This window comes from Mirounga angustirostris, unplaced genomic scaffold, assembly GCF_029215605.1.
Source record: "Mirounga angustirostris isolate CCGP_5_RB_7025 unplaced genomic scaffold, mMirAng1.0.hap1 SCAF_9, whole genome shotgun sequence".
NCBI lineage: Eukaryota > Metazoa > Chordata > Mammalia > Carnivora > Phocidae > Mirounga > Mirounga angustirostris.
This window is the reverse complement of record NW_026991717.1, coordinates 108,651,238-108,673,188: the sequence shown is the minus strand read 5'-3', so window position 1 is coordinate 108,673,188 and position 21,951 is coordinate 108,651,238. Positions and strand designations below refer to the sequence as shown.

The 21,951-nt window shown below is 44.6% G+C and overlaps 1 protein-coding gene across 2 annotated transcripts in view; it reads right to left on the bottom strand.

Moving 5' to 3' along the window:
• MTHFD1 (methylenetetrahydrofolate dehydrogenase, cyclohydrolase and formyltetrahydrofolate synthetase 1) overlaps nucleotides 1-21,951 on the bottom strand; it is a 67,334-nt gene that overhangs the window by 24,614 nt on the left and 20,769 nt on the right. For both annotated transcript variants that reach the window (XM_064571161.1, XM_064571162.1), the window contains exons 3-16: nucleotides 18,839-18,898; nucleotides 18,356-18,409; nucleotides 15,640-15,776; nucleotides 15,396-15,496; nucleotides 13,086-13,222; nucleotides 12,116-12,227; nucleotides 7,680-7,807; nucleotides 6,971-7,068; nucleotides 6,593-6,766; nucleotides 5,836-5,972; nucleotides 4,039-4,085; nucleotides 2,889-2,996; nucleotides 2,677-2,751; nucleotides 667-769 (exon numbers count right to left, since the gene is read on the bottom strand). In XM_064571161.1, the coding sequence (XP_064427231.1) occupies nucleotides 667-769; nucleotides 2,677-2,751; nucleotides 2,889-2,996; nucleotides 4,039-4,085; nucleotides 5,836-5,972; nucleotides 6,593-6,766; nucleotides 6,971-7,068; nucleotides 7,680-7,807; nucleotides 12,116-12,227; nucleotides 13,086-13,222; nucleotides 15,396-15,496; nucleotides 15,640-15,776; nucleotides 18,356-18,409; nucleotides 18,839-18,898 (1,471 nt within the window). The remainder of the gene's footprint in view (nucleotides 1-666; nucleotides 770-2,676; nucleotides 2,752-2,888; nucleotides 2,997-4,038; nucleotides 4,086-5,835; nucleotides 5,973-6,592; nucleotides 6,767-6,970; nucleotides 7,069-7,679; nucleotides 7,808-12,115; nucleotides 12,228-13,085; nucleotides 13,223-15,395; nucleotides 15,497-15,639; nucleotides 15,777-18,355; nucleotides 18,410-18,838; nucleotides 18,899-21,951) is intronic.

The following is a 21,951-nucleotide window of genomic DNA, read 5'->3' as shown; positions in this document are numbered from 1 at the left end:
CATTCCGCATGACTGGACAAAAATTCCTTCTCAGCAGTGACGTGGCATAGACAGACACACTGCTGGTACCAAAGAAAATTCTAAGCCATGCCAATTGTACCCAGAGAAGCATCACACGGCAGTGAAGCCAGGCAACTCACTCGCTAAACCGCCAACTGTTTAAACCTTGAAGGCTACCTATTTTGTTACAGGAGTTTAATAAAATGAAGTAAAAATGAGCAGGCAAGCTAGAGAGCAACAAGAAAAAGCAAGTCACTTTATACCATACAAGAGTTCTGAGAGAAAAGAGCAACATGATTCAAGAAGTGATAAAACATAATTTCTCTACTTCATGACACCGGAACTTTTTGCATAAAATGAAACTTGCAAAATGCTATTTCTGGTGTAGGCATGAACCTCCTCGAAACCACCCTCACTCCAATCAACACTGAAAAAAGCCAGCAAAATGTCCAACGAACCCGACGAAAGGAGGTTTGATTACAGCTAATAAGGAGAGAGACTGATGGAGGTGACCAAAAAAACACGTAAGTCACTACCTTGGTCATGCCTTAACCGTGAGAACACCAACACATAAGCTTCTGGACCCCGTATTTTAATAACCCACATGGGCGGTGTGAGGTGTGCAGCCCAAAGGAAGCAAATCAGGCATCCATACTGCACAGGTACCTCTTTGCCAAGTTATGGTTTCTGGATCAATGTCCAATCTTGCAAATCTGTTTATCTCGTCGTCAGTCAGTGTGGTAGGGTCGGTTTTTTCAATGCCTAGTCTCTGAAGAGGCAGGAAAATTGAATTAAGACAAAACAAATAAAAGCATGATAATTTTTTAAAAGATTTTTTATTTATTTGAGGCGGGGGGCGGGAGGGGCAGAGGGCAAGGGAGAGAGAGAAACCCAAGCGGACTCCGCACTGAGCACAGAGCCTGATGCAGGGCTCGATCTCGCAACCCTGAGATCAAGACCGGAGCCGAAACCAAGATTCGGATACTTAACCGAATGAGCCACCCAAGTGTCCCAAGCATGTTAAATATTTTAAAAATATATTCTCTATCTCCAGATGGGGTGCCTTCTAGGAAATATAAACTGTGTTATATTCAGGAGGGAAAACTATAATCCCTTAGGATGAAGCTTTATTTCCTCCTCACACACATACAAAGGTATTACTAACATGTTTACTCCTATGTAACTGAGCACCAGAGGTACTTCCCTAAACCTAGCCCTAAATAAGCATAATGACCCACAAGTGTTGTACCTAATTCACCAAACCCAAACATATTGAAAGGAAAAAGCAAAGTGCAAAGCTTTTTTAATCAGACAACTGAGAAGCCCAATTCAAATGAAATAGGAGGAAAGGCAAAAATAAGTATCAATCATCAAAAATCAATGTAAATCACTTTTCCGTGCTTTTTATATAGACTGCATTTTCACTGCCTTCTGACTGTTCCAAAAGGCACAAAAGAGGTTTGTCTCTTCTTCCTGAAGAACTTGGAAATTTTATTTACTTATAGTGTATATGCAGCTCACATCCTGAAATGGAAAGTGCCTATATAATGTATTCTCCTTTTTTTCTAAAGTGTGGTAGATCTGAGTGGGCTCCAGCAAATCCTGTTCTTCCCACAGTTCCTTTTTTATACTGTGAGGACTTTGTTTTAAAACCTCAGATGTGTTTTCAGAGCTGGCCCTCACGGGCTCATCAAACTGGTCTCACCAGCCTAGTACATGATGTTATTTACAGAGTCAGCAAAACTTTCAGTCACTAGGCTGAGTCCGCCATTGACAGCCCACTCTGACTGAGCACACGGCACCAGACTGCGAGAGCACAGAGGATGCTCGGGGACCAGGAAAGGTTCTAGTTCCAACTTGGTGTGGGGTACTGTAGTCTCGGGCAAGTCCCTTGATTTCACACCCTAGAGCTTTTTAAAGGATCAGACAGATTTAGTCCAGCACCTCCCCACATCTGACAGGAAGTTCCATCATCAAAGTTAAGATTAGAAGTTGCCTGCTGAGGCACCTGGGTGGCTCAGGCGGTTAAGCGTCTGCCTTCGGCTCAGGTCAGGATCCTAGGGTTGTGGGATGGAGTCCCCACATCAGGCTCCCTACTCAGCAGGGAGTCTGCTTCTCTCTCAGCCCCTCTCCTGCTCATGCACTTGCTCACACGCTCCACCTTGCAAAAATAAAATCTTTAAAAAATAAATAAATAAGAAGATTCATGTTTTTGTATGAACACAAGTTCACATTTTTCTTGGACCTAGGAGTAGGATTTCTGGGTCATATGGTACAGTGTATGTTTGATGACTATATATTTGTAATGGAAATTCAAATAAAATATAGAAGTAACCGCTCTTGCTTAAGATCCCAGTGCCAGGAAGAGCAGGTATTCAAACTCCAGGATGCTGGCATCCTGACTCCTATCCATGCTATAAAGGACATATCAGTCTTCATCCTAACTGAGGGCAGGTTGTTGGTGCTCTCCTTATTCCAGGACTAACCACTTAAAATTTATTGATGAGTGAGAACCTCTACCACCAATCTTTGCTAGGTGTATCATGACCTTAAGACCATGGTTATGGATGTAACTTGATCCAAAATAGGTTACTCTAAGGAGATTTTCATTTCCTTATCTCTTTACCAATCACCCAATTTCATACAATATCAAAAATGAAGAAGGGAAAATTTTACCTGTAACCTTCGGATTTGGATATCGGAGAACTTTCTCACTCCATTTACTGATGGTACCAAACGACTGAAGAGAGCCTTAAAGAAAAGGGAGGAAAAGGGCTTTTAAATGAGAGGAACTGCCTCGCTACCCGCAACATCAGCACCCGAGGGGCCAACATTAATTTGGGTGCTTTAACCCTTTCAAAAGTGTCCCTGGGGCCTCAGCAGCCTACCTTGTCTGTCTGCGTCAGTTCATGGAACATCCGGGCATCAATGGCCGCGGCGACAAGGTTATTTGCTGCAGTGATGGCATGGATGTCGCCGGTGAGGTGGAGATTAAACTATAACAGAGCAGAGGCCACGTCAGGCTTTCAACTTCCCTGCATCTTTCCAACCATCAGTGTATCGCAACCCAATCAATCCCTACATTAAAGCTAACGGAAGGGCGCCTGGGTGGCTCAGTCGGTTGAGCGACTGCCTTCGGCTCAGGTCATGATCCCGGAGTCCCGGGATCGAGTCCCGCATCGGGCTCCCTGCTCGGCGGGGAGCCTGCTTCTCCCTCTGACCCTCCCCCCTCTCGTGTGCTCTCTCTCTCTCTCAAATAAATAAATAAAATAAAAATCTTTAAAAAAAAAAAAGCTAACGGAAAACCAACAGCAGTACAGTTAGCGAACAAACACCCAATACAAATAGCTCTTGAAAACATAAATTATAGACTCTCCCTCCTCAGGAGAAATTGGAAGTTAAGGGACACGTCCCGTAACCATAAACGCCACACTACCAGCATCAACAGCAACCTTGGACTACTGAGGACATACTCATGTCCTTTCAACTGTGACCGAGGAGAAGTAGATGAGAGCAAGCCTACGCCTATGTGCCTGCACACTGTTCCCATTTCTGTAGTTACCACCCTGAATTCACTTTGTGTTGGTTCTTCCCACTCTCATGCTTCATTGGATCTCTCACTTAAAGCTTTTATTCCCACTGAAAGCCAGACCTTGGAGTCCTTGTCATGTCAAAAAAACTAAGCTGTCTCACAAGTCTGCATATTAAGATGTTTTCCCCTTAAGTGTTACTTCTGATGAGAAACCAATCATCTGTCCACTAAGAGGTCTACAGAAAAAGGTTAATCTATGGAAGAGGGGAAGGGGGTGGGGGGATGCGTCAGCCTGGTGCTGGGTATTAAAGAGGGCACGTATTGAATGGAGCACTGGGTGTTATACACAAACGATGAATCATGGAACACTACAACAAAAACTAATGATGTAATGTATGGTGATTAACATAATAAAATAAAATTTAAAAAAAGAATATTAATAGAAAAAAAAGGAAAAGCTATATATAATAAAGGGTCCAATTCAAATCAAATTGCAGACACTTTACCTCTTCCATGGGAATGACCTGTGAGTAGCCACCTCCTGCAGCGCCACCTACAGGACAGGTCAAGGGTGAGGACTCACGTTCAGTGTGCTTTCACCACAAATCAAATCAAAGCAAAGCAAAGCAAAGCAGATTGGTTTCTGTCACTGCTATGCTTATTATCTATTTACTTCTTTCAACCATTTGGACAGCTTTGATCCAGTGTTTTTTAGTTTTCTTTTACCAGGCTAAAGCACTTGACCCTGTTCACGCAGAATAGTCTCAGTTGAAATCTGGGTCTAAATGACAAAACCGTGAACACATACATATCTACTCATTATCTTTAGAGACAGGTTCCCCATGATTCCTAACATTTGTTAAAAGACCCAGCCTACAGTTACATAAAGACAACCCTGTTCAATTTCCTACTCTCATAAACGCTACTCTGGCATTTTAAAAAAGGAATGTTTAAAATATACACGCCAAACACAAACACAGAGACTGCAATTCTTCCTAAATAGGAGACATATGTTAGAAAGCAGCTTCACTGCTAGCTTTTGCTGAACTATTTGGATTATTAACAGAAGACCAGACAAAAATGTTCTGGTTATGAGGTTATCAGTGAGATAAATGTCAGTTTGAGGTTTAGATTTTGTGGGGTTTTTTGTGAGGCAGAGACCACGCAATAAAAATGGGGCAGTTCATAAGAGGAAAAGCAGAACGCTGGGTTCAATAAACAGAACAAGGGAAAGGTTCATTCTGAAGTGAAAGAGGGTTGTTAAGACAAGCTCAAAAGCAGAGCTAAGTCAGTACATGTACAAAATATATTAATACAGGCAGAAGAAGGGCAAAGGTGTACCCTGTCCAGTAATCACTGGAACAAACAGAACATGTGATACTCGCACCAAGCAAATGAGAAAGCTAACTGTAAGAACTTATAACTAATAAAAACAATTTTAATTAGGGCGCCTGGGTGGCTCAGTTGGTTAAGCGACTGCCTTCGGCTTAGGTCATGATCCTGGAGTCCCGGGATCGAGTCCCACATCAGGCTCCCTGCTCGGCAGGGAGTCTGCTTCTCCCTCTGACCCTCCCCCCCTCATGCTCTCTCTCTCTCTCTCTCTCAAATAAATAAATAAAATCTTTAAAAAAATAATAATAATTTTAATTAAAAGAGCATACCGGCAGTACCTCAGTTATCAAAAACTAAAAGTGAAGAATGATTAGTGATGTCAAGTCTTCATGCAATCAGCAGAAACACTGTGCTGGTGGTCCTGGGAAAGCTCTTGAAATCGACATGGCTCTTAATAAGTGCCTTTGACTAAGTTACAAGTCCCAGTTGCTGCTACTGGGAAAATGGTGATACCAGTAACTATCTCATATCAGAAGATAATATGAAGTGCATGAACTGCTTAGCACAAAACACAGCACAAAGCATATACTCAATAAGGGTAGGCTTTTCTCATTCCCCAAAGGGTAAAACATCTGTAGCGTTTGTCTTTGTCTCAAGAAAGTCAGCATGATGAGCAGTAGCTATGATTACCTCTATTGTTACTGTGACAGTTGACTATTAGTCACATAAAAGCATCCCTAGCTATACAGTACCCGCCCCCCCTCCCCCCGGGAACCCCTGTGCAGTGTCAAATACTGACGGCAAGAGCTGGGATGATCTGATGAAAGCACATGATGGGGGGTTGCCAAGAGGCTATTCCTGGTGTCTAAATGAGGTGAAGGCCCCACAGGCACTCATGGGTCAAGTGGACTCGGGAGGACTGAAGGAGAAGCAGTGCCCTCTGGCCACCCAAATTCTAGTCCTGTTAATACCTTTTATTCCAAAGGTGGGGCCCTGAGAAGGCTGTCGCACACACGCAAAGACGTTCTGAGAAAGATGGGCACCAAGGGCCTGCACCAGCCCAATGGTGGTCGTGCTCTTCCCTTCTCCCAGGGGCGTTGGAGTGATCCTTCAAGATGAAAGCCGAAGAGGGACATTAGATTCATATGAGTTAAATTTATGCAAATCACTAAGTCAGACCTAACATCCTAGAGAATGACTCTTAATCTGAATGGTAACAAAGACTTGAAAAGAATCTTTCCCAAGAGCCTTAGTTGAAGTTTCCGAAAAATGGTCCATTTTTAAAAAGATTGCTGTACTTGAGCTCTTCTCACTGTGAGCAGAAAATACACTTTACCTTGAAGAGAAGCATTGCTATAATTTTACTATCTCAATTTAATCTCAAAAACTAGCTTTTGTATGTACCTCAGCCAAGCAATAAAAATGAATGCTCAATATATCTACTGAATTAATGAATTTGGGGTTAAAAAAAAAAAGATCAGCTTTTAAAACGCAACTCTTTCACCTACTAGATGGATAACCTTGACAAATGTTCTCCTCTCCGAAGGGTTGTAATCTACTCTGAATTACCTCACAGGCATGCTCTAAGAATCAAATGAGACTAAACACATGTGAGAAAGCTAAAACCAAATGAAAGGAACCTTCACATATATATGGTGAGAGCAAATGCAACCTTTGGTAATGGCAATCAGGATGAAGGTTCGATTAGCAAAGGAAGAACCAGCCTACCCGGTCACCACCACGTATTTCCCGTTAGGTTGGTGCTTCAGGCGTTCCAGTGCAGACAGCAGAACCTTGGCTTTTGTCTCACCATACAATTCTACCTCCTCAGACAGCAGACCAATCTCCTGAGCCAGGCTGCCAATGGGCTTTGGCTTGCAAGATCGTGATATATCAATGTCACTTAAAAGAAATACAGAAAAAAAAAATACAGAAAACATGTATCAATCTTTAACTCACTGAATTTAATTAACCCCATCCTAGGAACGACCCTCCCTGACCCCGGATGGTGCTTCTGGAGAGGGGCATGCACATAGTTGCCATAGCATCCATCAGCTAAATACAGATAATCCACAAAGTTTTAAACCAGCAAAATTTTATTTTTACCTTGGAACAGGAACCTGGAGGTTAAGGTTGTTATACTGAATCATCCACTTTCCTGGCTTAAATTTCTCCAAGAAACGCTTTGCACTCTCTACTGTGCTCTAAACGAAATGTCACAAATGGAACTTCTATTAGAAGAAGTGATTATTTTAACCTCCACCTCAATTCCAAGTCCCAGGTCACTCCACTTTATCCACAAAATGAACAGCTTTATGATCCACCTATAAACATGCTTCAATCCTAAGCAAGAATCTACAAGCAGCTACAGAGCCCTGGGCTGCCTGCCTCACTCCCCTGCAGCTGATGTTTGTATTAAAAAGGGCAAGCAAGACAAAGCACACCTAGCAAAGTTGTGTGTTTGCACTTTGCTTTTTCTGAGGTTCTTCTACTCCAAAGTAAATTCGAATTGTTCCATCCTTACCTTCCCCTATTAGTATGACTGATTCTCTATCTCTGTTCTAACTGTCCCTTCTTTTTCTCCAACAGATTCACATCCTTACTTCTGAGTAAGTTTCTACTTGGGGAAAAAAGCAGTAACTTGAATCCCATCAGCTTTTTACAATTATTACAGAAACTTTTTTATGGAGGTCTAATTGACCTATAACGTTAGTTTCAGGTATACAACACAATGATTCAGTATCTATATATATTGCGAAGTGATCGCCATGCTAAATCCAGTTAACCTCCAGTAGAGAAACTTACTCACACGCACCTGCATTAGCATTGCCACCGTCATGGGCCCCACACCACCAGGAACAGGAGTGATGAAGCCTGCCCTCTCTTTGGCCTCATCATAGGCCACATCACCCACCACTTTTTTCCCATTTGGTTTTGTATCATCTGGTCAAGGGGGGGAAAAAATCAAAAAAAGGTCTCAGAATCGTAATTCTGGTGTTCATTTCCAAGTTAAGTGATCAATTATCATAGCTTGTGCCAAAAACTAAGTAGAGTTCAGAGTCCCATCAGGGCTCAAGCACTTATTTTACTTCAAAGCAATAAGATGACAGGTATTTGTTATTGTCGAGGTAGGAACTTATTTTACCTGCAAAAACTCACAAGATGCTTAAGGGGTTTTCAGAACCAGGAGAATCCTTTTGCACTAAGTGGCAAATAAAATACCAAGTGTTTTTTATTCTTAAAACCAACTACCCAGTATATAATGAGTGCCTTTTAAAATGTTAATTTGCCAAAGCCTACAAAGGAATTTTTTGGGAGCACAAAGCTCCGACTATGTCACAGCTGCCAGATACCGTTTCTACAGCAACTGTCAGCATTTTGTAAGCTCCATGTGTGAGCTGGAGGAACAATCCAACATCCAATTCCAGAGACAAGCAGCTACTTAAATGTATGCAAAAGGCAAAGAATATAATTACACTTCCCTTAAAAGGATACAAGAACAACTACAAATCTTACCAGCAAAGAATAGCTATTCAAGAGAACAAAACCCAGTGATGCATCACTGCTCACTCACACAAAGTACATCCTACACTTGGCTTCAGTGCACTTGCGGGAGGGGCTGGGGGACAGGCCCAGCCCTGCAGCTCTAAGGCTCCCAAGGCAGGATCTGGGAGGATCTTAGCCATTTCACCACTTCTCTTTGAGCGGATCACCACAACCAGAGAGCCAACTTTAGGGTGTAGCCAAAGAGTCAGACTTGAGAGACCGAAGTTCTAGGATCAGCTCTTCTACTAACTGCCAGTCCTCAGCCCCTGTGGGCTCCTTACTGATCGGAAGTCCAAAGATGACAAGAAGGACTGACACTATTTCACAAGCTTGCAGAGAATCAAGCGAGAGATCGTGCACATTCATGAAATTGAAAAAGCATTCTCTAAACATAAAGGTTTCTCTTCCCATCCTAGATACAGAAGATGTTTTCTATATGTACTATAAGGAGCTGGTGAATACAGCTCCTTAGGGGTAGTGTCAGGTTTCTAGGTGATAAAGTAGCAAGCTATAGCCGGACATTTCCTCTCAGAATCCTGGAGTCATTTCAAAACGCCAAGGAGCTATGGTTAAGGGTCTGTCCTTTGTGCAGGTCTCAAGAGTCTAACACAGACATTAGCTTAAAATACGCTGCACCTCTCTTTATTCATGGTAGTGATTTTAGTTTCTCCACATACAGGAGACATATCAGTTACTGCACAACTAACTGCCGCATGAGAGGAGCTCAGTTCTGCTCCTTCAGCAAACACTATCCTGGTTGACTTGAGTGCCCTCTGGTACATGTCCAGTGTTTCATGGAAAGTATGATGTGGTCAATAGAAAAAGTGACCACTTCTCAATCTAAGTGTGTGGCTTCAGTAACCAATAAACATTTTGGTTTATCTACCCCAGCCCTAGAATTCCTCTTTCATTGGGAATTACAGGTATAAAGTCCAAGCACTGAGTTACAGACCAGTGGGTGCCCTGGAAGAACCAAAAACTGTTCTTTGCAAGTGTTCGCTTTCAAGGCATCATGTTCCATAACTGGACCACATCCCGAATGATATTTTGATTATTTAAATCATTTGCATGGTCCCTTCAGGGATAACATCCTAAGTCCTTTGCCAAATTTAGAATGAATTAAGGTATGTACTTTTTTTTGGGGGGGGGTGGGAAGGAATACTTTTAAGATTCAAGTGCAGAGCAGGAGTACTGGCCTGAGAAACACGTGAAAGTGTTCTTCCTGCTTGGCTTACTAAAGATAATTGGAGGGGCACCTGGGTGGCTCAGTCGATTAAGTGTCTGCCTTCGGCTCAGGTCATGATCCCAGGGTCCTGGGATCAAGCCGCTCCACATCAGGCTCCCTGCTCAGCGGGGAGTCTGCTTCTCCCTCTCCTGTCTACTGTTCTGCCTATTTGTGCTCTCTCTCTATCAAATAAATAAATAAAATCTTTAAAAATAAATAAAGATAGGGCGCCTGGGTGGCTCAGTCGTTAAGCGTCTGCCTTTGGCTCAGGTCATGATCCCAAGGTCCTGGGATCAAGTCCCACATCGGGCTCCCTGCTCGGCGGGAGGCCTGCTTCTCCCTCTCCCACTCCCCCTGCTTGTGTTCCTGCTCTCGCAATCTCTCTCTCTGTGTCAAATAAATAAATAAAATCTTTAATAAATAAATAAATAAATAAAGATAATTGGAAGAGACAATAAAATCCAGCCTTATCGAAAGTTATTTACCTATATACCTCAGATCAATAAAAATACAGCTGACCAGATATTGATTTGGTCTTTTCATATTTCACCATCTAGGTAAAGAATAAATGTGAACAGGATGGTGAGTTTCATGTTTAAGTGAACGTTTTATACCTATTTGTAAGATTCAAGATTCCCACCCAGGCATTTTTCTTCCATCTCTCAAATCTAGTCCAAAAAAAAAAAAAAGCCAAAAGCAGAAATATGATACAGGAGATGTAAGGTTTTAAACAGAATGAGCCTGAATGTTATATCACAAGTACTCAAAGTGAGGAATTGTAGGAGAGCAATTTCTTTTATCACCCATTAGATAATTACAAGAAAATGAGTGATCAATTATGAGCTACTGTCTTAAAAGCATGGTAGAGAGAGTGGGAGGGAGGTTAAAACTGGTGAAGGCTTGACAGTGACTAATGTCCCTGGCAGCTTAGTGTCTATGCTCTGAATCTGAGACGGGAAGGGAGAAAAAACAATCTTCTCGCTCTAAGTCCTTTGACAATTCAACAGGTGCTGAGTGCCGGCAGTTACAAGGCAGGAAGCCAGACAGGCTAGTGCAGAGACCACGCCCCACAGGGAGGACAGTGCAGGACGCCACACACAATGAAAGAGACACCCAGTTCTCCAGGAGGGCGAGGCGGGAGAGAAGGAGATTCTCCCTTACTGAAGTGAAATCAGACCAAGTTTAGAAAGAAGAATGGGCATCCTGGGCAGAGAGAAGGTGGGAAGGAAGATCAAAGTCGAGCTTCATCTGACCATGTAGCCCAAGGCCTGCAGTGGTGTCCAATGCACAGAAACGGTGATCTAATTAAAGACTGTTCTTTTCTCAAATCTGCGAGGTAAAATTTCACTGTATCACCCCGTGAAATTTTATGTTTGAGAACTTCACGATGAAGGAACATCCTATTGCACTGAGGACTCAGGTGTAAATGCTGCAGAGGACAAACAAGGCATGTGAAGAGAAGGGCACGGGGTCCACTTTACAACCGTTCAAGACAGGGATTCACCAAGTGGTGTGAGAACAAAGGCCCAGAGGCGGCTGAAACTTGTGTGGGGCTAAGCCATTTGACAAGTAACGTGGGAGGACGACGCTCCACATCAAGACCCACGAACACAGCAAGAACATGCAGATGGCTGTGAGTGGGAGTCAGCAGGCGGTGGGAGACCAGTAAGCAGCTCACAGCCATGCATCCACCTGAGAGGGTAGTGCTCCCAGGGAACACCGGCAACAGAAGAAAGGAAAAACTTTATGATATTTAAAAACCGATCCGGGGCTCCTGGGTGGCTCAGTCGTTAAGCATCTGCCTTCGGCTCAGGTCATGATCCCAGGGTCCTGGGATCGAGTCCCGCATCGGGCTCCCTGCTCAACCAGGAGCCTGCTTCTGCCTCTCCCGCTCCCCCTGCTTGTGTTCCCTTTCTAGCTGTCTCTCTCTGTGTCAAATAAATAAATAATTAAAAACAAAAACAAAAAACCGATCCGATATAGGGACTGACTGGGAGGGAAGGATAATGGGCTGGCTTGCTCCCTACTGCCTAGGAGAGGCTGGGTCCAAAGTCTTCGTTGTAAAGCCCACCTAGAAGACTCCTGGCGAGGTGAGGCCCTCTCCTGGAATTACACAGCAGTCCGTAAAGATGACACTGTATTTTAAATCCAGCCCTTCTTTGTTAAAAACAAAGGCTGATCTGTACATGAAGGGAGAGTGAGAGATCTGCCTCTCCCACCCCCTCCTTGGACAAAGTCATTCCGGGAAAGGCCCAGTACAGTGGCTAAAATCCTGGGCTCTGCTGTTCCGCTGGTCACGATGCCGTCTACTAACTGTCTACACCACGGGCAAGACACCTGCTCTGATCTGAGCCTTAGCTCTTCCCACCAGAAAGGGGACAAGGGGTTCTCACATAGGCTTCCCTTAATGACCCAGACACCATTCTCTGCCCCCCCCCCCCAACCTCCAGAAACGACCTTCGTTCTCCAGCAGCGCTCACCTGGGATATAATTGATCCCGCAGTCGATGACTATTGCCCCGGGTTTGATCCACTCCCCTTTCACCATTTCCGGCTGACCAGTCGCAACCACCAGGATGTCACCTTTATTTACCTAGGGAAAGAGGGTTTTGACTTCAGAAATGACACGGTAGAACATTAAAAAAAGAAAGAAACCTAGAAGTGGAAGAGAGTAAGCTTTGTATGAAACTGCTCCTTGCCATCAGCTATTCTGAGCGGGGCCGCACACCGACCCTGACAGCCCTGCCTGTGCTCTGCTTGTTCCTGCACAGGCCAAAACGCTCCGGGTCCGAGCCATCTTCCTGAGCGGGGAATGTGATGAAAGCACGCGGGGCGGGGATGGGCATGCGCTTGGAACCATAGGCCCGGCTCTGAATTATCACGCTGGGAGCCTGCCCCCTCTCCTAGGGACTGTGGGGACTAGCACTTCCCGCAGAACACTGCTTGGGGAGCATTAAAGAGAAGGTGCGCCATCAACACGGATAGGTACGTGGGCCCAGGAATCTGAGGCAGGGTCAAGAACAAGATGTGACAGATGTCACGGGACTGCTGTCCACATGCCCCCTCTGAAGCACCTGACCTCTGAGGCCACCACTGTATTACACATCCGCGATCTGGCTGCGGGGCTCCATCCCAGTTTCTGTATCGCTAGTCCCTATCTCCCACAAGGCAGGCCGCTACGGAGAGAATACGATCAGAACAAGAGCTACAGGACTTGGGCAAGTTTTGTAACCGAAATTGGTTTCTTTATCATGTAAGATAGACAAGAAACAAGAGATGGCAAGAGGCGTTCAGTGTGAAATATCGAATGAGGTAAAGTACATGGCAGTGTCTGGCACTTAAATGTTAGCTGTTCCCACTATGTGGGAAGACCTACCGCACACGTGGGCACACGCGCGCGCACACACACACACACACACACCCCTCTCCCATTGCACTCTGGACCCCTTACCTCCTCGCCTAGATTGGCAGTCTTGGAGTGGCAGGTGGTCACTGTGGCATGGTTCCACAGAAGCAAGTCATGCATGGGGGCACCGACTATCTTACTGCGCCCGACCACGACCGCGTGCCTTCCAGCGATCTGCACCCCTGAAAGAAGAGCCAGGGTGAGTTGAGAGTATTGGGAGAAGCCGCCCTCTTCACATGCCACCGAAATGGTAAAATTCAGAACAAGTGCACAAAAACGGGTTCTTAGCATCAACCAGAAATCTTCCTAAAAACATTCCTTCCTTGGGCGCCTGGGTGGCTCAGTTGGTTAAGCGACTGCCTTCGGCTCAGGTCATGATCCTGGAGTCCCTGGATCGAGTCCCACATTGGGCTCCCTGCTCGGCGGGGAGTCTGCTTCTCCCTCTGACCCTCCCCCCTCTCATGTGTTGTTCTCTCTCATTCTCTCTCTCAAATAAATAAATAAAATCTTTAAAAAAAAAAAAAAAACATTCCTTCCTTGGCAATAATACTCTCAACTCTAGGATTTCAGTTACAAGTTGGGACTTGTACTGTGTCCTTCTTGCTGTGGGCTTTTGGGAGCAGCCTAAGCCAAGATCCATTCATTGAGTCATAGGAGAGTGGGAAGAAAACCTACACTCAAAGAAAAAAGAAACCCTGACATACGGCTAAACGGCCATATGGACGAAGACAGTAGATTTACTTACGTGGGAAAAGTAGTTATAACAAATAGCGTGCCTGTGCTGGGCTGGAGGAAAGCAAAGGACATTAGAGGAGTCTCAGTAAGTCTTTCTAGCTCTGTTAAGTTCATTTATGCAGTTCCTCATCTGCATTTCTCTTTTGGCACAGGGCCTGAGCCATAGGGTTATTTGCAGGGCAGTGATAAAGGGGAACTTTAAATGTAGCTGTAAGATTTCTTTTTGTCTACTCAGCATCCCTTCTTCTGGTACTATCACAATGTCCAATCTAGGACTGACATACTCTACTCAACAGAGATGGTTTGGGTGCTCACCCACATTTCCGCCCCGACCGATGAGATCTGCTCTGGGCCACCAAGGAGAGCTGAAGAAGGAGCCACCACACAGAAGCAAGCAGGGATAAGATCCTGATGACTCCGCCTGAGCCCCTATACCCAGTCCTGCTGAACTGAACTCTTGCTTAAGGCGGGTTGTGTTTATTTCAAATTTTTTTTAAGGTTTATTTATTCATGTGAGAGAGAGACCACGAGCAGGGGTAGGGGCAGAGGGAGAGGGAGAAAATCCCAAGGAGACCCCACACTGAGCATGGAGCCTGACACGGGGCTTGATCCCATGACCCTGAGATTATGAGCCTAGCAGAAACCAAGAGTTGGATGCTCAGCCGACTGAGCCACCCAGGCGCCCCAAGGCAGACTGTGTTCAAATTGTGCTTCTTGTATAACATCTTATTCAAAAAAGCTAAGCTTTTATATAATGTTAGTATGATGAACATCTAGAAGTCAAGCCCTCCAAGTGTGAAGTATTTAAAAGGTACCTTACTCTATACTTTTTAGGATTCAGCAAAGGACCTGAAGCTACGTTAGGGCAAATAGCTTCACTATTAATAAGTGGAAGCCTAGAGCTGCTGTGGCTCAGGGGATTTGCTCCTATCAAGTTGTAATTTGCTAAATATGCTAGAGCATAAATTTAGTTATAGGACTAAATGGTAATAACTGTCCCGAGGCTTATAACTAGACCTTTTCTTCCAACCACAGAAAACTTTCATTTACACTGGCCAACACTTTCCACTTAAAACTTCTGATCCACTTCCTTTAAATAGGACACATTTCCTTGTAAAAAATAACCTCTGCAAAAAAATGTTCATGATGAAATTAAAATACCAAGATGTTGACTAGGTAATGGGGTAGCATGGCCAACTGTTCAAGAGATCTGTTTCCAGCCATCTGTCGAGTCCTCAAACTATTATGGAGTCTCAGGGCCCATTTTGGGGGTTGGGACTTTTCCCTTTATCTGAATCCTTATTATTTGGTAAGTTACTTTTTCATAAAAAAATAAATTTCTTTGAACTCAAGTAACCCTGAGTTCAAATCTTGCCTCTGCTACTTCTTGGACAAGTTCTGCATCTCTCTGAGACTGTTTTCTCAAGCTGTTGAGCAATAATAGTACCTAGTTCCTAGAGCTGTTGGGAAAATTGAGAATTTAGGTAAAGCTCCCAGTTGACAGGTCCTTGTGCCAATCAAGTCCCTTTATTTAGGGCCCACAGGGTACCTCCTCTTTGCCTCCACGTGTCTAAACCAGGCTCAAGAAATGGTGCTTTGTTTTCATCCCCTTGTTTTCACCTGTCTCTTTGATGAGTGCCAAGCATCCTTTAGGCGTACAAGGGATGAAACAGTCATTTAGGTCACCTCTTGCAAGTTTTCCAGCATTGATGCTAGTTAACCTAAAACAATGAGAGCAATGAAGGGGGAAATGAAGTAATTAGATGTCTTTACCGTAATCTTTAGAAGCACATATGGTTTGTTCCCAAAACAGAAATACAGTCAGAATCACGCAACGTGACACAGAGAGCCCAGGCACACTCACCCATCCACATCCTTTCCGGGTATGATCGCATTGACCACTGCGTCAGTGTTAATGGGGTTCTCTGCATCTAAAGGCAGCTGTACTATGAAACCATGTACGGTGAGGTCTTCATTCAATGATGTAACGTACTTTAACACCTAAAGGTAACACCGCACACAATTTGAAGAATACACAGAAACCAAAAAGACGGGGAAAACACTTTTCAGTCGCTCTATCTTCCCCCGGGAGTTTAACTGTAGTCCTCTTAGAATGTACCTCCCCTTGAACCCGAGAGCAGCTCTGACACCAAATGTCATCTTCAGTGTCTGGTAAGAAATTCATCAAAGAGCTAATAAGAACTTCAACAGTAATACCCATGTTACTCACGCGAGTCAAGATTTCCGGGATGACAGGAATGTTCTATCGTGCGCACTTTGCCATACAGTAGTGGTGAATGAATACTTGAAACGTGGCGAGCACAACCAAGGAACCGAGTTCTACATTGCATTTCCTTTTAATTGAATGGCCGCAGGGGGCTAGTAGCTACCCCACTGGACGGCGCAGATGTAGGACATCTGCATGACCTCAGAAAGTTCTTTTCCTCGCCTGTTCCTTCCCGGTTACTCCCTCCACCCTCGGGAAACCACAGTTCTGACTTTAATCACTGATGATTTGTTTGGCCTATTCTTGAACATCATAGAAATGGAATACATATTTGGGGTTTTTTTTTTTTTCCCCGACTCCATATTTGTTTTTTGTTTTTTTTTTTTTAAAGATTTTATTTATTTGACAGAGAGAGACACAGCGAGAGAGGGAACACAAGCAAGGGGAGTGGGAGAGGGAGAAGCAGGCTCCCCGCAGAGCAGGGAGCCCGATGCGGGACTCAATCCCGGGACTCCAGGATCATGACCTGAGCCGAAGGCAGTCGCTTAACCAACTGAGCCACCCAGGCGCCCCTCTTAAGAGTGTTTTTTGAGTGACTGCTTTCCATGTGTTAAAAAAATCAGGTAATAGCTATGATCTTAAAAATCAGAATTTTATTTTATTTTTTTTTAATTTTTTTTTTTTTAAGATTTTTATTTATTTATTCATGAGAGACAGAGAGAGAGAGAGAGGCAGAGGGAGAAGCAGGCTCCCAAGGAGCAGGGAGCCTGATGCGGGGCTCGATCCCAGGACCCTGGGATCATGACCTGAGCCGAAGGCAGTCGCTTAACCAACTGAGCCACCCAGGCGCCCCAAATCTTTTTTTTTTTTTTTAAATTTTATTTATTTATTCATGAGAGACAGAGAGAGAGAGAGGCAGAGGGAGAAGCAGGCTTCCCGCCGAGCAGGGAGCCCGATGCGGGGCTCGATCCCAGGACCCTGGGATCATGACCTGAGCCGAAGGCAGTCGCTTAACCAACTGAGCCACCCAGGCGCCCCAAATCTTTTTTTTTTTTTTAATTTTATTTATTTATTCATGAGAGACAGAGAGAGAGAGAGGCAGAGGGAGAAGCAGGCTTCCCGCCGAGCAGGGAGCCCGATGCGGGGCTCGATCCCAGGACCCTGGGATCATGACCTGAGCCGAAGGCAGTCGCTTAACCAACTGAGCCACCCAGGCGCCCCAAATCTTTTTTTTTTTTTTAATTTTATTTATTTATTCATGAGAGACAGAGAGAGAGAGAGGCAGAGGGAGAAGCAGGCTTCCCGCCGAGCAGGGAGCCCGATGCGGGGCTCGATCCCAGGACCCTGGGATCATGACCTGAGCCGAAGGCAGTCGCTTAACCAACTGAGCCACCCAGGCGCCCCAAATCTTTTTTTTTTTTTTTAATTTTATTTATTTATTCATGAGAGACAGAGAGAGAGAGAGGCAGAGGGAGAAGCAGGCTTCCCGCCGAGCAGGGAGCCCGATGTGGGGCTCGATCCCAGGACCCTGGGATCATGACCCGAGCCGAAGGCAGTCGCTTAACCAACTGAGCCACCCAGGCGCCCCTCTTAAGAGTGTTTTTTGAGTGACTGCTTTCCATGTGTTAAAAAAAATCAGGTAATAGCTATGATCTTAAAAATCAGAATTTTATTTTATTTTTTTTTAATTTTTTTTTTTTAAGATTTTTATTTATTTATTCATGAGAGACAGAGAGAGAGAGAGGCAGAGGGAGAAGCAGGCTCCCAAGGAGCAGGGAGCCCGATGCGGGGCTCGATCCCAGGACCCTGGGATCATGACCTGAGCTGAAGGCAGTCGCTTAACCAACTGAGCCACCCAGGCGCCCCAAATCTTTTTTTTTTTTTTTTTTTTTTTATTTATTCATGAGAGACAGAGAGAGAGAGAGGCAGAGGGAGAAGAAGGCTTCCCGCCGAGCAGGGAGCCCGATGCGGGGCTCGATCCCAGGACCCTGGGATCATGACCTGAGCCGAAGGCAGTCGCTCAACCGACTGAGCCACCCAGGCGCCCTCCATATTTGTTTTTTAAAGGCAAATAGCTACAGGCCCAGGATCAGTTTTTAATGAACACTGCAGGGGATTTGAAGCACTTGATGCTGAGATCACGCGCTGAGTACGAGGCGGCCATACCCTAGGATGGCACCATTTACTCTGTGGGTGTTTGCAAAGATTTTCCAGAGGCAGAGTCTGTGAAGAAAGAATTTCCTCAAGGTCCTTCCCATGGTGAATGTACCAATCCCTAAGATTCCACTAACCCAAAAGCCAGACAGGAACGCACTTTAGCTGTCCTCTTAACAACCAATCTATCACAGCTCACCTCAGATTCTGTGGCAGTTCTTGGTAACTTAATGTGCGTGGCTTTGATCCCAATCTGCAAAAATGAACATTTAAAACAGGTCAATGGCAAGAGCACATGAGACATGGGCCCATTTCTTTTAACCAAGATTACTAAATCAAATCAGGTGGCCTTAGTCACCATTTCAGCCTCGTATGTTATGAAGAATGAGTCTCTCACTTTGACCCATTCATCCTTGTTCACTGTCACCACTGCACTCTAGCAATTTCATGTCCACTCTCCCTGCTCTTCGGGAAGTCTGTGGATCACTGATTAGAAAACATTCAAGTGCAAACCAGAGACTGCAGCTTAAGTCCTGCATTTCTGACTTGCAAAATTGAGAAACTCAAGTCTGTGGTGGCCAGTGACAGTTTTTACAGGGAGGGGTGTAAAGGACAAGGGGTCACCGACAAGAGCTGGGTGGGGGGGGAATGGGGGTGATGGCGCAGCTGTTCCGGGTTTTACCTCTTCAGCAGCCTTCAGCTTCACATTTATATAAAGATTAGAATCATCTCTGTCGCCAACCTAGAATAATAAATACATGTAAATCAGATGATCAAAGAAAGGCAAAGTGTACAGAAAAGCTTCTAAAAATTTAGTTTTGATAAAAGGAATGTTTAATCATGAGACTCTTGTTGCAGAGACCTTTATAGGAGAATAGGAGAATGTTGGGGCAGAATAGAGATGTGAACACAGGTGGTGTTACCAATCCCTCCCCCACCCGATTCCCACTGAAAAAGCCACAAGAAAAAAAAAAGTAGGGGACATATGCATCTGCCTTGGAAACTGAGCGAAGGTGCCACAGGCCTGCCTGAAACATGCGGAATTTGTCTGCCTTTGAGCCGACATAACAGAACAGAGCACGGAGGGCTGAACTGTCATCGGGCAAGAAAAACACCATGGCTGTGGGAGCCAGGAACACCCAGAGGGTATATTCTGCACCCTCTCTCCCACCCCCAGGGGCAGTGGAAAGTTCTCTTGCCCAGCTATACAGAGAGGAGAAACCAGCTGGGGTGGAACTAATCCTAGCTTACACGGAAGAGACCCCTGTGCAAGGCAAAGGGCTATGTGCTGCCCTCAGGAGAGAGAGGAAGGCATGGCGCACAGGCAAGTCCTCTGAACCACCATGCTGCATCTCACTATGTTCCCTCAGTGTCTTTCATCATGAACATATATTTGTAAGTTTTCACTTGTAATCATCTATCTGTAAAATGTTATTTTACAGATATTTTCCACGTTCCCGTGATCGACGGAAGTTTGGTTTCTCGTGGAACTGCAGAGGGGAAAAACAGTAGGCCCGCTGATACCACAGACAACCGACGCCGGACTCCTTTCAACAGGACAACCACAGAGAAAGAAGCTGGCCTTAGGAACAGAGTATTTCCAGTCCCTGTCACGTTTCTGCTGTCCCTGGAAGCTCTCTTGAGGGTCCCAGAACCCTGCCTTACGCTTAGCTTCAGCTGTCCTTTATACAGATAGTTCTCAGTTTCGCTTGTGCTCGTCTGAATTTCAAGAATCAGAGGAAGCCTTTCAAGGGAATTTGATTTTTTATGGGCTACCTGCACCTCCGTGCATTAGCTCCTTCCTGTGGGGAATTGCTAGAATTTCGGAGACTCTCATATTTGTTCCTCGGTCATTTCCTCTGTGTGCTCCTTGTCACTACCACCCAGCCCTCCTGGATTCAGTTATCACATGTGAGACACTCTGGGATTCTTAGATCTGAGGAGGAAAGGAGGTGGTTCCAAACACAACAGTACTGGGCGCCTGGGTGGCTCAGTTGGTTAAGCGACTGCCTTCGGCTCAGGTCATGATCCTGGAGTCCCGGAATCGAGTCCCGCATCGGGCTCCCTGCTCGGCGGGGAGCCTGCTTCTCCCTCTGACCCTCCCCCCTCTCATGTGCTCTTGCTCTCAAATATAAATAAATTAAAAAAAAAACCTTAAAAAAAAAACAAAACAAAAACAAATACAACAGTACTGTTCTTCACATTTTCATTAAGATTTATAACTACAATGAGTTATTTCAACTTAACTCTGAGATTAAATGGTTCGACTGCTCACGGCCAGTCCTTTTTAAACCACAACTTCTCTGTTTTATAGTTTATCTTCCTACATCCCCCCAGGTAGCTGAAATGCAACTTTAAGTCACTTTCCCAGAAAAGGTATGTGGGCATCTTTCTGAATCTACGTGTATCTGAAAATACTTTTTCTGCTGTTTTTGCCCTTGACAGGATTCACTTGGCTGAATCTGGAGTCACGACATTTTCCTTCAGAGATGCTATCTTCGGCATCTAGTGTGACAGAAGAGAAGTCTCAAGTCTTTTGTTGTGGTTCTTTTATAGGTAACTGTTTTCTTTCTTCTGTTTCTTCTTTCTTTCTTCTATTGTCTGCATGTTTCCGAAAGAATTTTTCTAAAACTCCAAAACCAGGGGCGCCTGGCTGGCTCAGCTGGTGGGGTGTGCGACTCTTGATCTACAGGTTGTAAATTTGAGCCCCACATAGCGTGTAGAGATTACTTAAAACTAAAATCTTGGGGCGCCTGGGTGGCTCAGTCGGTTAAGCGACTGCCTTCGGCTCAGGTCATGATCCCGGAGTTCCGGGATCGAGTCCAGCATCGGGCTCCCTGCTCAGCGAGGAGCCTGCTTCTCCCTCTGACCCTCCCCCACTCATGTACTCTCTCTCTCTCTCTCATTCTCGCTCTCTCAAAATAAATAAATAAATCTTTAAAAAAAAAAAAAACTAAAATCTTAAAAAAAACCCAAACAAACCATAAACTCCAAAACTGCGACTGGTTTTAAAAAGAAAGTGTAATAGTTTTAGTTATAAGCATACATCAAAGTTTTATTATAATCCTAATGCAAAGGAAAAGACCTCTTAAAAGCCAATCCAAAGACTCTCAGTATGGACATTTTATTTTTTTAATTTTTTTTTTTAGTTTTTAAAATTTATTTACTTGAGAGAGAGAGGGAGACAGAGACCACAGAGGAAGAGGGAGAAGCAGGCTTCCCGCTGAGCAGAGAACCTGACGCAGGGCTCGATCCCAGGACCCGGAGATCATGACCTGAGCCCAAGGCAGATGCTTAACCGACTGAGCCACCCAGGTGCCCCAGTATGGACATTTTGTAGGGGAAAATGGTTATACAATCATTGATAGACTAGAGACTAGATGCAGAAAGAATGTTTAGTTGAGAACAGTAGATTCTTGACTGACAGTCAAGTGAGTAGGTGGAAGACTGGTTTCTGAGAACAAATCTTAATCCTATCAGTTTATCAAGAAAATCACTGAAACATTTTATCAGTAATGCTAACTTCTTCCTTGAAAAAGATGAATTACATTATTCTAAAAAAGTCCTATCCCTGAACAAGTTAGGGACTTTTACTTTTTAGAGGTGGGGAGAGAGAGGGAGAAAGAATCTTAATGCAGGCTCCACGCTCAGGGCAGAGCCCAATGCGGGGCTCCATCCCGTGGCCCTGAGGTCATGAACCAAAATCAAGAGTTGGACGCTTAACCAACTGAGCCACCCAGGTGCCTCAAGACTTTTTTTTTTTTTTTTTAACACCAAGAGTCTGCAAACTATTTG